This window comes from Antedon bifida, chromosome 5, assembly GCF_963402885.1.
Source record: "Antedon bifida chromosome 5, ecAntBifi1.1, whole genome shotgun sequence".
Taxonomy (NCBI): Eukaryota; Metazoa; Echinodermata; class Crinoidea; order Comatulida; family Antedonidae; genus Antedon; species Antedon bifida.
In genome coordinates, this window is record NC_136230.1 from 5,426,425 (window position 1) to 5,441,994 (window position 15,570).

General features: G+C 38.0%; 4 protein-coding genes across 5 annotated transcripts in view; 1 reads left to right on the plus strand and 3 right to left on the minus strand.

Moving 5' to 3' along the window:
• The window catches only part of LOC144842109 (sphingomyelinase C-like), a 46,142-nt gene extending 38,358 nt beyond the window's left edge, over positions 1-7,784 (minus strand). The window contains exons 1-3 of one of the 2 annotated variants that reach the window (XM_078698481.1): positions 7,683-7,784; positions 6,255-6,323; positions 4,161-5,376 (exon numbers count right to left, since the gene is read on the minus strand). In XM_078698481.1, the coding sequence (XP_078554607.1) occupies positions 4,184-5,376; positions 6,255-6,323; positions 7,683-7,737 (1,317 nt within the window). In that variant the 5' untranslated portion in view covers positions 7,738-7,784 and the 3' untranslated portion in view covers positions 4,161-4,183. Of the gene's footprint in view, positions 1-3,724; positions 5,377-6,254; positions 6,324-7,682 lie in introns of those variants that run through there. The other variant, XM_078698480.1, reaches the window with a different exon arrangement.
• The window catches only part of LOC144842111 (uncharacterized), a 61,155-nt gene that overhangs the window by 8,368 nt on the left and 37,217 nt on the right, over positions 1-15,570 (minus strand). The window lies entirely within an intron of this gene.
• Positions 3-2,532, minus strand: LOC144842578 (sphingomyelinase C 2-like). The gene is made up of 3 exons (XM_078699032.1): positions 2,400-2,532; positions 1,838-1,912; positions 3-1,266 (listed from the first exon to the last, which is right to left on the minus strand). The coding sequence occupies exons 1-3, from the start codon at positions 2,461-2,463 to the stop codon at positions 98-100; spliced, it is 1,308 nt and encodes a 435-aa protein (XP_078555158.1). The 5' UTR covers positions 2,464-2,532; the 3' UTR covers positions 3-97.
• Positions 9,754-15,360, plus strand: LOC144842105 (TRPM8 channel-associated factor homolog). Its single transcript, XM_078698473.1, has 2 exons — positions 9,754-9,829; positions 12,044-15,360. Exon 2 carries the CDS (start codon positions 12,052-12,054, stop codon positions 14,776-14,778), a length of 2,727 nt encoding a protein of 908 aa, XP_078554599.1. The 5' UTR covers positions 9,754-9,829; positions 12,044-12,051; the 3' UTR covers positions 14,779-15,360.

Genomic DNA, 15,570 nt, shown 5'->3' on the forward strand with positions numbered 1-15,570 from the left:
GAGTTTTGTATTTCATTTTTACTAAACTAGAGCTACATGGAATGGAAAAATAACTGTGCACGTGGGAGGTTTTGTTATTACGAAATTTATTCAAATGTTAATATGAGTTCTTTCTTTTCTTGTGACCTTTCTTTGGTGGATCTGGAAAATAAAAGCGTCCAACAAGACCAAAATGATCTGATAAGTCGGTGATGACCAGACTCCCTAGGCAGTCAGGTGATGTAGCAGATACGTAGCCTCCCGTTGTTGCGTTGACACAGATGTTTAGTGGCTTCGTTTTTGGTTTGAAGACGCTTAGAATAGACTTAGCGTTAGATTTATGAGCAGAGCTCAACACAACGTAGTCTATCCACTGTTCTTGTGGTTCGTTTACTAGACGATTCAAGTCATTCGTAAGCGGGTCAAAGGTCGTTCTTACACGCCCAACTCTACGAGGTAAGATTGCGCCCATATTTTCGAGAACTCGTTCAGCATGGTCTTGGAAGTTGTTCAGATCGGCGTTGAAATCTCCCGCCATAATGACCGCTTCGGTGGAAGGTATGTTACGTCGTGATATAAAGTTTGCAAACTCGGTGGCTTGAAGTTCCCGGATTGCTTGCCTAGAATCGCCAACCTGCGCCTGCATGTGTGTACCAAACACGTGATACGGGAGAGTACGGTTGTGGACTGTCTTCATCACGTGCGCGTACATGATTCCCTTTGACGAAAATGGATCAAATGTCGTTGGATCAGTGTTGTTAAATATGTAATCTTCGTAGTATGCAATTGGCCAACGTGAGGCAATAAATGTTCCTCCATTTTCAAAGATTAAGAAGTTTTCGGCTTCTTCTGCAATTCCAACATTTGGAGTGACGTACTTGAAACCATAGTATTTCAACAGATCTCTAAAATCAAGTTTGCCAGGAAAGCATCCGCCCATAGCTAGTTCTTGGAAGACGATGACGTCAACTCTTCGGATGTTCTTTAATAGTTCAAGAGGTATACGACAGGTTCGTTCTCTCTGACCAGTGTATTGGTAGGATGGTGGTATATTAAAAATCGGAACCGAATACTCGTAGTCCAGCTCCAATACATTATACGACACCACTTGAAAGAAGTTAGCCGGAGTTGATGGAAGAAGAGGGCGTGCTTTTGGTGCTGCACATATCACTACGTCACTGCAGTCAGCAGTCTCTACATCGCAATTGACAGTGCTTGTACAGATGTAAGAAAGGCCAAATTGTTTGCATGTCAATGCACTGTACTTAGTTTCCTCCGTGGTACTAGCTGAGGAATAAATCAAACATTAATTTTTTTTTTGCGAATACACTTTACAGTTTACATGCTTAAGCCTAATAGTTGTGAAATGTTTTATTTTAGCAAGTTTCAATCTTAAAAGGCTCGTATTGTTGCTCTGAACATTTTCGTCTTTCTGAATTTAAAGTTCTGTCTACCCTATCAAACTTTATCTGACAAACAAACTGTGAGTTGCCCATATATGGACACGATGATGTCATATCACTACCAATTTGGGCACATCACCCCACTTTTTTGTCAAACTAGTTTGATAGTGTAGACAGAGCTTATTAAGGCAAACTCAGACACGTCTCGACTCGTCGGTGCTTTCTAAGTTGAATCCCGACAAGACGAGTCGTCTTGAAATAGCGTCGGTCGGTGGGTGGCGTATAGTTTTTAAACATGTTTAATTTCTCCCGACGAGACGCCTCGTCGAACGACGACGAGACGCCTCGTCGAACGACGCTACCTGAGTTGGCCTTTACTGTCACGAGCAGGTAAAACGTTCAATGTTTCAGTGACGCATTTATTCAGATTTTACCACGTGCAAATTGTAACTTACATAGCCAAACAAATGGCCGCTCTTCATCGGTTAGTTTTTCATCTTCATCTCCGTTGCAACTCCGATACAACCGACCTGAAATCATAAAAATAAATGCCATAACATTGTTCTCAAATAATCGTAAAGATATTATCTCTATGATATAATACAGACATTTGTGAAAAAACCAACCTAACCTAACCCACCACACCACCACGACAATGCGACTACCCGCTATTAATGCTAATAATGTTTCTGAGCGTGCGCAGAATGACACTTTCGACTTGAAAGCTGTATAGTCTAGTAGCACCGACTTCTAAAGGAATGTCTGATAGACCAGACGCGAATGATGTAAAACAATCAATTTTGTTCTAAAGGACAATTTGCAGGACACTTCTCTGCAAAATACAATTACTTATTGTGTTAACGAGCACTCGTGCTAGGCCTACTTAAGTATTCATCATTAACGCAATATGCTAATTTACATTAAACCCGTCACTTGGTGACTTATACCTAAACAGAAACGAATAGGAATATATAATACAACTAGTTGTAATAATTCAAATATAATTTTGGTACATACCTTTTGCATGTCTTGAAGTCACACATTGGATGAGATACACAAGTAATAGAGCCTTAAGGATCATCGTTAAACCGAGGTGTGTTATCGTCAAAATATCTGGCAAGAGTGTCCTCTGATTACCAAAGGCAACTGACCAAACCTCTTCCGAAATTATTCAAACCTCCAGAGATCTTAAAGGATTATCCGCGTCTGTGGCATGATCCATTTTTTTTACAAAAGTTTTTTGTCTAGTGTTTTACTTTTTGTTAAAACAAATATATATTATTATATTTAGTCTCAATTTTCGTAGAATATATACCAGGTATAGTTATTATTAATATGCCTATATAATTTTAGGCGCACATCGTGATTTTATGTAATATATGAAAATACAGTGCAATTATGATTATATGATTTTTTTAGAATGAAATCGTCCAATTTTCGATATTTTGTCACGTGATTTCAATCCATGGTCAATGGGATTAAAAGTACAATTGTACTTTATTTATAATAATTATTATTTATAATAAACAATATTGTTTTAAATCTTTAAATCAAGAACGGCAATCAATCCAAGGACTATCTGACTCGCCTATCCGTATACGATTACCAACATGACTGCACCCAAATATGGGATGAAGCTTCATTTCAACATTGTTTGTAGGCTCAAGTAGGCTTGGTTCCCTAGCGACGCAACGTAGCGCAACCTACGCAACGTAACGCAACCTACGCAACGTAAGAAAATGCCCTTCCTATAATTGTGTTTGCCCCCGCCTGCGTGAAATCAAACATGCGATTTTTGCAGCACTGTTGTGTCGTCGGTTCCCACTTGTGATTACGCAATACAGCACTTTACGTCGATACGTCGCTGCCTTGCGTTCTAGTGGGAACCACGCTTAAATAGCCCCATTACATCGTTCTATTCCGTCATCAATTGTTAGCGCCGCGCACAGACTGAATTTGGTACATTTGGGTGTGGCTATTTTTAATTACGGCCCATTAATCAGTGAAATCACAACTTTATGCCTAATTGTTATTATTAGTCTTGTTCATCGGTCTTGAAACAAAAACGGGATTGATCATCAGTCTCCATGTTTGCTGTTTTAAATCATATAATCTGAGATGAAAAATACTTGTGCTACTCTGATCGTGTTTGTCACGTCCGCCGTGCACTGTCTACGCCAATTCATGGTACGGTCGTCATATTCCATCATATATTGATGACGTGAAATAAAAAATATCTGAGACAACTGAAAACGGACAGGAGCTACCGATAAAACTTAATCAAACATCTCCTAATTAATAAAAGTAGGAAAAACACAACTAAAACAAAACACAAAACAACAATCTATCTTAACATTCTATAATATGATTTTTTACATGGTGGTAAAATATAGTTGTAACGTTTCTTTGGGTAGGCCTAGCTTTAGGCAAAACTAGTTGTCCTGTGCATAACGTTATTTTAAAAAGTAATGATATACAGTGATAAGCTAACAATAATAAAGTAGGCCTAATAATAAATAATAAATTGCACAAGTTTATATACTACAACTACATTAAAAAAAAATGAAATGTAGTAGGATCGACCGATGTAAATATGCCTAACGTATTTAAGTATTTACTTAACTTAAACTTCAATCTTCAAGGACATTATATTTTTAGCTGTTTTAGCAGTGCAATTCTGATGCAGCAAGTGTATTTATCTAGCAAAGGTATATTATTGCCTTATTCTCTACAAAAATATAGCTGTTATAACCAAGCAGTGTCATTTAATTTTAGGACATTAAATAAATAAATTGTATCGTTTACTGGAATCTCCAATTCTTACAGCAGTTCTTCTTGGTCAGCTTTTTGATCACTGGGTTTCGTGGAAATGTAAAAGAACCAACAATCGCGTAGTGGTCTGATAAGTTTGTAACTTCAAGACTCTGGTTGCAATCTGATGATTTCGAGCTGACGTAGTCTCCAGTTGTTGCGCTTATACAAACGCTAAACGCGTTCGGGTCTTGTGGCTTGAACGCAACTAAGTTAGCACTGACGTCTGCTGTTAAATGAGATGAACTCAGGACAACATAATCTAACCATTGATGGTCAGGCTCATTAGATGATATGATCAATTCATTTGTAAGCGGGTCCCACGTCGTTTGCAACGGTCCAACTATACTAGGAAGAACACCTCCCATTTGAGAAAGAACCCGGTAAGCGTGGTCTGGATAGTTGTTCAAATCAGCGTTGAAATCTCCCGCCATAATAACTGCTTCCGACGACGATATACCAAATCCTTCGATAAAATCAAAGATCTCAGCTGCCTGTGCCTCACGAACAATCTCTCTTCTAGAGCCAACTTCAGCCTGCATATGGGTACCAAACACATGGTACGGAACGGCTCCGTTTCCGTCAGATTTCATTATATGCGCGTACATTACGCCTTTTGACGCGTACGCATCTGTAGTAGTAGGATCGGAGTTAGTAAATACGTGGTCTTCATAATACACAATCGGCCAACGTGACGCAATGGCAACTCCGCCATTTTCGTAAATAAGTGGGTTATCTCCCTCTTCTTCTTCAACTCCAACATTAGGAGTAACAAACGTAAAACCATAATAATTCAATAAATCTCTGATGTCCAAATCGTCTGGAAAACATCCTCCCATGAAGAGTTCTTCAATAACAAGAACATCGGCATGCGGGTGATTCTGCAAGATATTTAAAGGTATACGACAGGTTCGTTCTCGCTGACCACTATACATGTAAAGCTTTGGTAAATTTAGTATGTCCGGATCATAAAGATAGTCAAGCTCATAGATATTATAAGCAACAACCTGCAAGTTGTTGGCAGAGGTAGCTTCAGTAAGAGGTTGTGCCTCTGGTGCGGCGCATAGTGCCTCAGCTGTACAACCCGTGCCAGCTGAGTCGCATGAGGAACTGGAACAGACAAAGTCTAGGCCAAATACTGAGCACGTCAATCTGCTTGGTGGACTGGATGTCGAAGAATGATCTGATAAATAACAAATACATTATACATTAATGTCTTATGTCTTTTACTACCCAATACGTTTAGTTATTCAGCAACCACAGTTTGCATTGTAGACACGTGCACAGTCTATTGCAATATAAAGCATTTATATCCCTCTCTACGCATGCGTATAAGCTGACGCTTTTGATTCGCGCGAACAATTTCCCTAGTGGAAAATCGGCTGTCAAGTCCTATATATTAACGTAACCGGAATAGTATAATAATTCAAACATATTTTTTTATATTCTCCAAATTACGGTCGTAAGAAAATGAACTTCTCGTGGTCCGATTTTGATGAAATAAAAACCAATTGTTAAGCAACATATATTTTATCATCAATTAATACTCGACGCATACATGATAATAAAGAAATCAGACTGCGCATACGATTTATACATGGGTACTTTTTTACATTACCAATTGATCTATAGAGGGCTTCGGCAAGAAACATGCGATAGTGTATGGTAGCGGTGCTTTAACATAGGCTGGGAAGTGAATTAATTGTTCTTTGATATTTCCATCAATGCAAGTCCTTCTATTTCATTATTATAGTAATTTTATTTCACGAGAATACACTCCGGATAGCTTATGTAGAGCCCTCTATAATTTCCCATATTATGTCATAATTATTATAATGAATTATTCATGATTTCTGTCTTAGTCTCATAGGGAAAAAAATAATTCCTCCGTGTTTAACATTTCTATATCTTAAAATATACACCTTTTGCAATTTTAAAATAAGGTGCAATATTAAAATAAGGGGCTCTATTTCACGATGCTCGATAAATGTTGTTGTAGCCTGTATTAGGCCTATATAATAAAATACAACTTTTAAACTTTAAGTCTAATAAAGTACGTACCAACCCATACAAATGGACGACCTTCTCGTCGAAGTAGATCATCCTCTCCGCCAACACAACTCCAATAGTCTATACAGTATACATGGCAAAACATACATATTCATAATTATTATTATTTTTAATTGGTTTAAAATGCTGGTAGCTATAAACATATCATACAGTATGTTTTAATGACTGATCATTAAATATACACTTGAATGAGTTTACAATTCGTGCAGTTAATTTCAATTGTTTATTTGTTGATGTCTCAATTGGTGTTTAAACTTTTTCAATTCGTGAAATCGATTGTATTTGTATAAACAAGAGAACATCATATCTACATACAAATCTTACATTTCGTGTAGGCTGCATGCACGTTACTTTTTGTCCTCATTTTAAAAATATTATGTGGTATTGAATGCCACATAATAACGGTGGGACGGATTTATTTAATCAAGGAGTAATCTATGGTTCATTTTCGCACCTAATATATTAGTGTTTTTTTGGTTTTTCCCCCCATCCATCCAGCAATTGCTGATCATTAGGGACACTCAGAGGTTCACAAGACAAACATACACAAGATGCTCTACATAAACAAAGTCTTATTACAAGTCTTTGGGAGTGGATCCTGAATCCTGACATGTGACAGAACTTGAACCCAGGACCATTGGAGTGGTAGCCAAGCATCATAACCACCAAGCCACAACTCCACTCCAATGTACCAAGACTGGTACGTAAGGATGGGTGTAGTGTGAACATGGGGACACATTACTATGGTATACTGTAGTAAAGGAAGAGGTAATAAACATTGCTGGGGTTGTAACTGTTTGTTTTCTGTACTTTTCACTATCACCACAAACAAGCATTTACGTGCATGATGGGTACACACCTAGATTAATTCTTTTACGGGATTTTGAAAGCAGAAAAGGAGTCAAAGTATTGCTAGTGTTATAGAACGATAACTGACTAAAATGATTATGGGATGACGTAATCATTTTTAGATATTCTATAGTACTATTGTTCAATCTTGGTCGGAATTTTATATAGTAGGCCTCTATTCTTATTAGAAAAGTTAATAATAATCTAAGTATAGACCAAAGCTATAAATTACAATAATAGGCCTATATTATTTGGAGGACTATCCAAAATGAAATACTAGGCCTAATAACTTCACTGAAGATAATTTAGACCTATACTTATAATTTGTAACCATCCTGTGACGTAACAACACAACCACCACGCATCACTATGTGAATGGTACGAAAAACAGGGTTTGTTAATTGCCTTACTTATTTAATTTACTTTAAATGGATATAGAAAGGGTTCCTAGCAATATCATTGTATTGGCTCAATATGTAGATCAATCAGTTTTAAGCTTACCATAGTTATACTAAATGTTTTGGACGACGACAACTCCCTCAAAACGCCCCTGGGCGTAGATACACTTACCTGCGTAGACATAATGTGGAGAAAAAATAGATAATACGGTCCAAAACAAAATCATGGTGGGTGAAAGAATTCTGAGATGACAACTCTGTAGCCGTAACTCTGTATAGCATTGTAGGCCCATCAAACATAATTTATGCAAATCACACCTTCCAAATGCTGGTACCAGCATTGATATTGATATTATTTAACCAATTTATCAATTAATCAATATAATTTGACACAATGACAATGCTAATTTACTACAATGACTATCATTGCACAAAAACACAGGGCATTAATTAAAATGATAATTAATTGTTATCATTGTTAGCAATACTATTCTCGTACCTGCTCACGTCCTTCTCAATGTTTGTGTTTTTAATCTAATCGGGGAATTTACAGTATTCAAACATATTTATGCCAAGGCTCGAAGCTTTACAATATCATATAGAATTCTGCTTCATTCTATTATACTCAATTGAAACATATTTAACTAAATCTGAAATCATTCTTGCAATAACGTTGCATACACAACTGTCATAAAACCATCGTATAATGGGCAAATAAGAAGGTTCTCTAGCAGGATTCAAACACGTGAATTCTCACAGGCTAAACACCACTCCATTAGACCACGCGTTTAAACACGACGTCTGATAGAATTGTGCTTAGCATGTGAAAAATTTGAAAACCGGTGTTTTAACCCTAGATGAACAAATACATCATTATCCTGCTAACATATCTTAATCCCGCTTTAAGCTGTATCCTATTCCGATAACACACCTTGTCTCGATAAATCATCAAACACGTTGTATGTGATCTACTAATCGGCATCAACAAGTTTTTACCGGACAATTACCGGAATGAGAGGGATTAGAATCTGTGACCGCTTGCATGGCAAGACCATTTCATTAGACCACAAATTAGATCCGTTAGACAATACTCGATACTGTGTACTCCACATCATGAGATTAATAATTGCCAGTAACATAGGCACATTCTGTAATACAGTCACATCATACGTGGCGAGCCTGTGTTACGGTAGTCCTATTGCCCATGGTACATTATGTGACACTGTATTAAATAATTTGCCATGATACTGACATTATATATAGAGTACCGAGAATCGGCTAAGTTTAGTAATGTAATCGTAATCGTCCATTTGAATAGAATAACATTTAAAGCATTATGAAATCAAATGATATCGAGTACTTGCTAACATTATTTAATGTTATTTGGACATTTCAGATATTCAATAGTATCTGCTTGTTCGCAGTTCTATTTATAACATACTATGTATTATATGTACAAGCTGACTTTTCCCATAATGCGTGCACTTCACTTCATGGTCCGCACACCCCGGTGCTATCGATCGGGGTTGGTGAAATCAACGGTCCCTTTGTGAACTCCCTACAGCTGGACAGACTGAGCCTCTATAATGGACAGTTTGAGCCCCTATAATGGACAGTTTGAGCCCCTATAATGGACAGTTTGAGCCCCTATAACGATGGACATTTTGAGCCCCTATAACGATGGTCAGTTTCAGCCCCTATAACGATGGACAGTTTGGGCCCTATAACGATGGACAGTTTGAGCCCCTATAACGATGGACAGTTTGAGGCCCTATAACGATGGACAGTTTGAGCCCCTATAACGATGGACAATTTGAGACCCTATATTGGACTGTTTTCACTAACCCTGGTACTATCACAGGTGTTTGAACCATATGACCATTACAATCCTTGACTCATGATAACATAGTTTACACAGTATAGGCCTACTAATCCCAATGTAAGATATAGCAACACACCCTGTCTCGATATTCGATAAGATCGCAACAAACATATTCAATAATACTCCACCGAGATATATAATGCAAACAGTGATATATTAATCGTGAAGGACCTTCAACACAATTTACATTTGACATATTTGATTATTTTAATCTGTCTGCACTTTTTATTAGTTTTTTAGATCTACTTGTCGTGTTGATAATCGCCGAAGCATGTCCACTTAACTTCGCCTTGCTATTTAAGCGACAGACTGTATTTTTCTGTTCAGTTCATTGAACGTCTTCCACTAAATTGTTGTGTTCCAGAGTTTCTTTCCAGTACATGGTGTCTGAACTGACTGTGACAGACTAAACCACTTGCCATACCAAGACATATAATGTAAGTATACGGCTAACGTCGAATAAGTTAGAGCGCAATGGTGGGGGATAAACCATAGGCATATACGTTTCCTAAATGCAAGCAGGGAAGAATGCTCTTCCCTGGTAAGAATTCTCTTACCTGGTAAGAATTCTTTTACCTGGTAAGTATTCTCTTACCTGGTAAGTATTCTCTTACCTGGTAAGAATTCTCTTACCTGGTAAGAATTCTTTTACCTGGCAAGTATTCTCTTACCTGGTAAGTATTCTCTTACCTGGTAAGAATTCTCTTACCTGGTAAGAATTCTCTTACCTGTTAAGTATTCTCTTACCTGTTAAGTATTCTCTTACCTGGTAAGTATTCTCTTACCTGGTAAGTATTCTCTTACCTGGCAAGTATTCTCTTACCTGGTAAGAATTCTTTTACCTGGTAAGAATTCTCTTACCTGGTAAGAATTCTCTTACCTGTTAAGTATTCTCTTACCTGGTAAGTATTCTCTTACCTGGTAAGTATTCTCTTACCTGGTAAGTATTCTCTTACCTGGTAAGTATTCTCTTACCTGGTAAGTATTCTCTTACCTGGTAAGTATTCTCTTACCTGGTAAGTATTCTCTTACCTGGTAAGCATGCGCGTCCCTGGTAAGAATACCGCTTCCCTGGTAAGCATGCGCGTCCCTGGTAAGAATACCGCTTCCCTGGTAAGAATGCTCTTTCCTGGTGGTAAGAGATCTTCCCTGGTAAGAATGATCTTCCATGCTACACAACGGACTTAGTTAAAAGTTAAAACGCAATCAATCTACCGTCGCTACGAACTATAGGCCTTTTTTTATGCGATATACAACTCATACACTCATACGTTTTTTCAGTTAATATGTCCCATGGATGTTACCTTCCTCACAATTGTTTTAAATTTCATTCAGTAATAACGTGTATTATGCGTAATAAAAATTGTTTTCATTATTGTATTTGTTTCAAATGCTCAAAGTAAACAATCTACAGGCCCACCAATTCACTATTCATACAATCGATTTTTAATGCCTATTTGATGTTGTTCATTATTATAAAAGGAACACGTGTTACTAATTCTGAGGCGACTCTTTATGTTTACTGTATGTTATAAATAAAGATTAATATTTAACAATTATTAATACATTGGCCAGGTTTTGATTTATAGGTGTTTACATTATGGTGTTCGATGATGAAACATTTTATTGGCATTACATCAACATTTTCATCACAGTTAAAAAAAAATCCTCAAAGAACACTCTAAAAAGGTCAGACAATGTTAAACGGATAAGGAAAAATTATGGTTGAATAACATTCAAATCATCAGCAAACAGAAAAAAAAATCAAGCACATCACAAGATGACAGTTTTATTACTTTTGCTTTTCCGCTACTCCCCTGTTATACTTATATATATGTTTTTTTTGTTATGTAGAAAGATTGAAAATGAATAAATAAAAAACTGATTACTAGAATAATAAAAGTATTGTTATACGGAAGTATATATTCTGCAACCGTTAGGCTCTGTCTACACAAGCTCTGTCTAGGCCTACACTATCAAACCAGTTTGACAAAAAAAAGGTGTGATGTGCACAAATATGGTAGTGATATGTCATCGTGTCCATATATGGGCATATCTTTTTGTCACATAAAGTTTGATAGTGTAGACAAAGCTCTAGACTCTGTCCATTAGAAATTGTAAATAAATTGTACGCATCTGGGACATTCCCGCGTGTACGATAGTTGTTCGTGTGAACGCAGAGAGGTTCGGGTTAAGCTGCACTCGCACATACAAAACGAAAGACAGCCGTTCAATTCATCATACGATTTTCCATTACAAAACTGCACCGTCGTCCGTGTGTAGGTTAAGGCTTGGTTCCCTCTAGGAAGCAGCAACGTAAAGAAATAAGCGCAACACAACGCAAGTAATTTGGTCAATCCAAGCAATGGATTATTTGAACTGTCGCTTGTCATTGGTCAATTCGCCATGAGCTTATTACGATGCTAATGTATACTTCAGTAATTACTGACTGAGTCATAATCGGAGTACAGTATAACCCACCTTTTTGGGAAACTTTCCGTTAAATATGAACGAAGGTCAATTTATGTTTTAACACTAGGGCTAACTCCTATTAAAGCTACGTCTCTATTAAGGGGACAACTTGTTGGGTCCCCTTAATAGGGGCTCTATTGTATACTAATTATAAATGGCATGTTTTATTTCACCTGCAGAAACAACAATGGACCCCACAACTGATCAGTTATTTCTGCTGAACAGCATCAAGTCAGTAGACGGAAAGACCATAGCTCCTTCAGAAATTACGCTCGACACAACAACCAACGCTTATTCGTTATTCAAAAACAAACAGGGTAAATTGATTGCCGCTGGTGGATTCCTCAACAAAGGCCGAATTGTAACATTTGCACACGAAGCCATTGTGAACTATGAGAAGGATAGCACCGAAAATAACGCGGCGTCACTCACAAAGAATGCCGTCAAATGGTTGGGTCGGAACGCGACTCGCGTAGGAATGCTGGTGTCACGCTATACCGGACTGAGAACCAATCTAACGTCAGCTGGAATGACTGTTAGTGATGTCACCCCTGCGCAGCTATCAACAGTAGATGTTGTATTCACCGATACGTACACCAACTTTGACGACACTAAGATGTCCCAAATACGTGCATTTATTTCCGGAGGAGGTGGCTTACTTTACGGAGGTCACAACTGGTATTACAAACATGCCTGGGTAAATAACATTCTCCAAGGGAGTGGTATTACCATTACACAGGTTCAAGTAGATGGATATCAGGTCTTCGCTCCTGTTCCTCCAGTGGTGTCTGCGTCGGTACCACACCTTATTAAAGGTGTATCCAAGATAACTCTTGATGGCCTAACCCCCGGAACGCTGAGTCTGTTTGATACCAACGCTTTCAGTTTCATCGACAGAGACCGAAATGTTATTGCAGCTGGTGCACATTTTGAGCTTGGTCGGATGGTACATTTTGGCCACGAAGCCGTTGTTAACATTCGGAGCACCACTGACAACTCACTGCTTCTGGTTAAGAATACAATTAGTTGGTTAACAAGAACAAAGTCAAAAGCCTCCGTCGGATTCCTTGTCACATCAAACGGATTGAAGACAACTCTAACAGAGCTTGGGCACACCGTCACAAATATAAATATTGGCGATGACTTCAGCGGGTACGATCTCCTCGTTACGACAACTTATAAGTCTTATACCAAAGATCAGTTACAGAAAATAGAAAAGTTTGTTGGCAATGGCGGGTCACTTCTTACTGGTGGTCATAACTGGAGTGGAGGTAAAGCCTATGTAGACATTTTGATGCCAGGTGGAATCTACCTCACCAATGACTACACTGGTGGTGCGGGTCTTACAGTTACCAGTAGAACGATAGAATCTCAAAATATGCTAAATGCGTACAACTGCATCAACGCACTCACTGCACATGTAAAAAAAGAACATGTTCTTACGATAAATGACCAACGAGATGTCATGGTAACAGTTCGGTATGGAACCAACGAACTTCCATCAACAATTGACAAGTTTTGGACAGCTTGTAAAGACTTCCTTAAGCTACACCAATCAGTTTCAATTACTTCGTTAGATACCAACGCTTCTCCCGTAGAAGCATCGTACGTTTACATCTTTAACGCTGTTGTCGAAAATGAAGACGTTAACTCCATGAAGCAATACCCTGAAGCTAAAGACTTTCCCGGTGCAGTTCCTTCAACACTAAGCCGAACAAGCAAAACCATCAATATTGATGCTACATTTACCGGTCTACCCAACTACTTTCCATCCCATTCAAATGCGGTCTGGCGCAGCACTGCTCTTTACGCGGGTCCTTCGGAACCAATCACGGTAACCGTTTCCACAGGAGCTGTAAATAAAGGCATTCGTGTGCTGATTGGCTGCCACGTCGATAACCTTACTAAAAAAGATACATTACTTCGTTACCCACGAATATCGAGATCTTTCGAAATTGTTTCCACTACAACAAAAGCAGGGAACGTATTTGGAGGGCTAATTTACATCACTGTTCCTTCCGGTTCAACATTGGGAACAATTCAAGTGTCCGTACAAAATGCTTATGCCGCTCCAGAGTTCATCCTCGGCACCACGAATGAGAGTCAATGGAAGACATCACTTACTGCCAATCCTGTTCCGTTCTGCGAGATGGCAAGTAAAAGTATGATTCTGACAGTACAGACATCTGAAGTAGCGAGTAGAGTAAAAAATCCAACGGATTTAATGCAGATATATCGATCATGTGTCGACGTGATAAACGAGTTATCGGCCTTGGACCCGAACAATCGTGCTCGTGGAGAACGCTTTGTTCTTGATAAGCAGATAAGTGCTGGTTATATGCACGCCGGTTATCCAATAATGGGACCAATAAGCGCTTCCACTTTCATGCTTGATAACGACAAAATACGCGAAGACGGGAACATCTGGGGACCTGTCCATGAAATCGGTCACCAGTACCAGACAAAAGGTTGGACACCATCGGGAGGTGGTGAAGCAACTACTAACATCTTTTCCGTGTACGCTTCAGAAAAGGTTATGAAAATCCCACGCGAAAGGGGACATAGTGCTTTAACGGCGGCTAATCGACAGAAGAGGATCGACGATTTTATCAAAAATGGTCGAAAGTACTCTGATTGGACTGTGTGGACCTGTTTAGAGACGTACCTACAGCTGCAAGAGGCCTTTGGCTGGGATTTCTTTATCAAGATATTGGGTGAATACAACAAGACTATGACAAACCGACCATCATCAAACCAACAAATGCTTGACGAATGGCTGAAACGGTCATCTAGAATTGCGAACTACAACTTGGCCCCATTCTACCAAGGATGGGGTTGGTCTATGAGTCAAGATGCAATCAACAGTGTTGCAAATCTTCCACAGTGGACGAAAAATCCGATGACGATCACCTAGAGAGACAGAGATAATCGGCGAGTCTCTATCTAAAGATGATACACACATTGTCTAACCATTTAATTCAAATGAAATATTTGTACAGTATACCTTTTAATTATGGGATTTAAACAAGTAGAATAAAGATAACTAAAGTTATATCGTGGTTATAGTTAAGAATAATACACTTACTAAATATAGTTCAATGTCTATGTTACTAACAATGTCTATATTACTAAAAATAGAATTCCATTTTTATGTTTACTAAAAATATGATTCGATGTCTATATTACTAAATATATAATCCAATGTTTACTAAAACATATAATTCGTTGTCCATGTTACTAAAACATTTGATGTTCATGTTACTAAAAATAGAATTAAAAAATAGGATTCAATATCTATGAAAAACAAGTATGCCTATTGAAGGTATCAGATAAATTGGAACTATTGTATGTAATAATTAAGGAATGTGAGAATTTAAACTACTAATGCCAGGAAACGGAATAGGTATACAGTAGGCATATGGTTTAGAAATATAAGGTAGATAAATTAAAATTACCGTACTGATCTATAAGATCGTACAAATAATCCAATGGGATTTTAAAAACTAGATAAAACATGATCCGATATATGTAATAAGCACTAAAGTAAATAATATAAGATACATTAAAACTACTGTATTGATCTAACACTGGATCGGAAACATGATTCGATATATGTAATAAGCACTGAATATTAACAAGGCCATATAGATGGCTGCAGTCGCGTGCTCATTAGTGTTTACCGACCGACCGACCAACCTACCAACTG

What these genes read in the sequence shown, in the direction of transcription:
- LOC144842578 (XM_078699032.1), bottom strand. Translation starts at nt 2,463, where the DNA reads ATGATCCTTAAGGCTCTATTACTTGTGTATCTCATCCAATGTGTGACT. An exon ending in GACTTCAAGACATGCAAAAG is followed by an intron (nt 1,913 to 2,399) that starts GTATGTACCAAA and finishes TTATGATTTCAG; the next exon opens with GTCGGTTGTATCGGAGTTGC. An exon ending in GCGGCCATTTGTTTGGCTAT is followed by an intron (nt 1,267 to 1,837) that starts GTAAGTTACAAT and finishes TTTATTCCTCAG; the next exon opens with CTAGTACCACGGAGGAAACT.
- LOC144842105 (XM_078698473.1), top strand. Translation starts at nt 12,052, where the DNA reads ATGGACCCCACAACTGATCAGTTATTTCTGCTGAACAGCATCAAGTCA.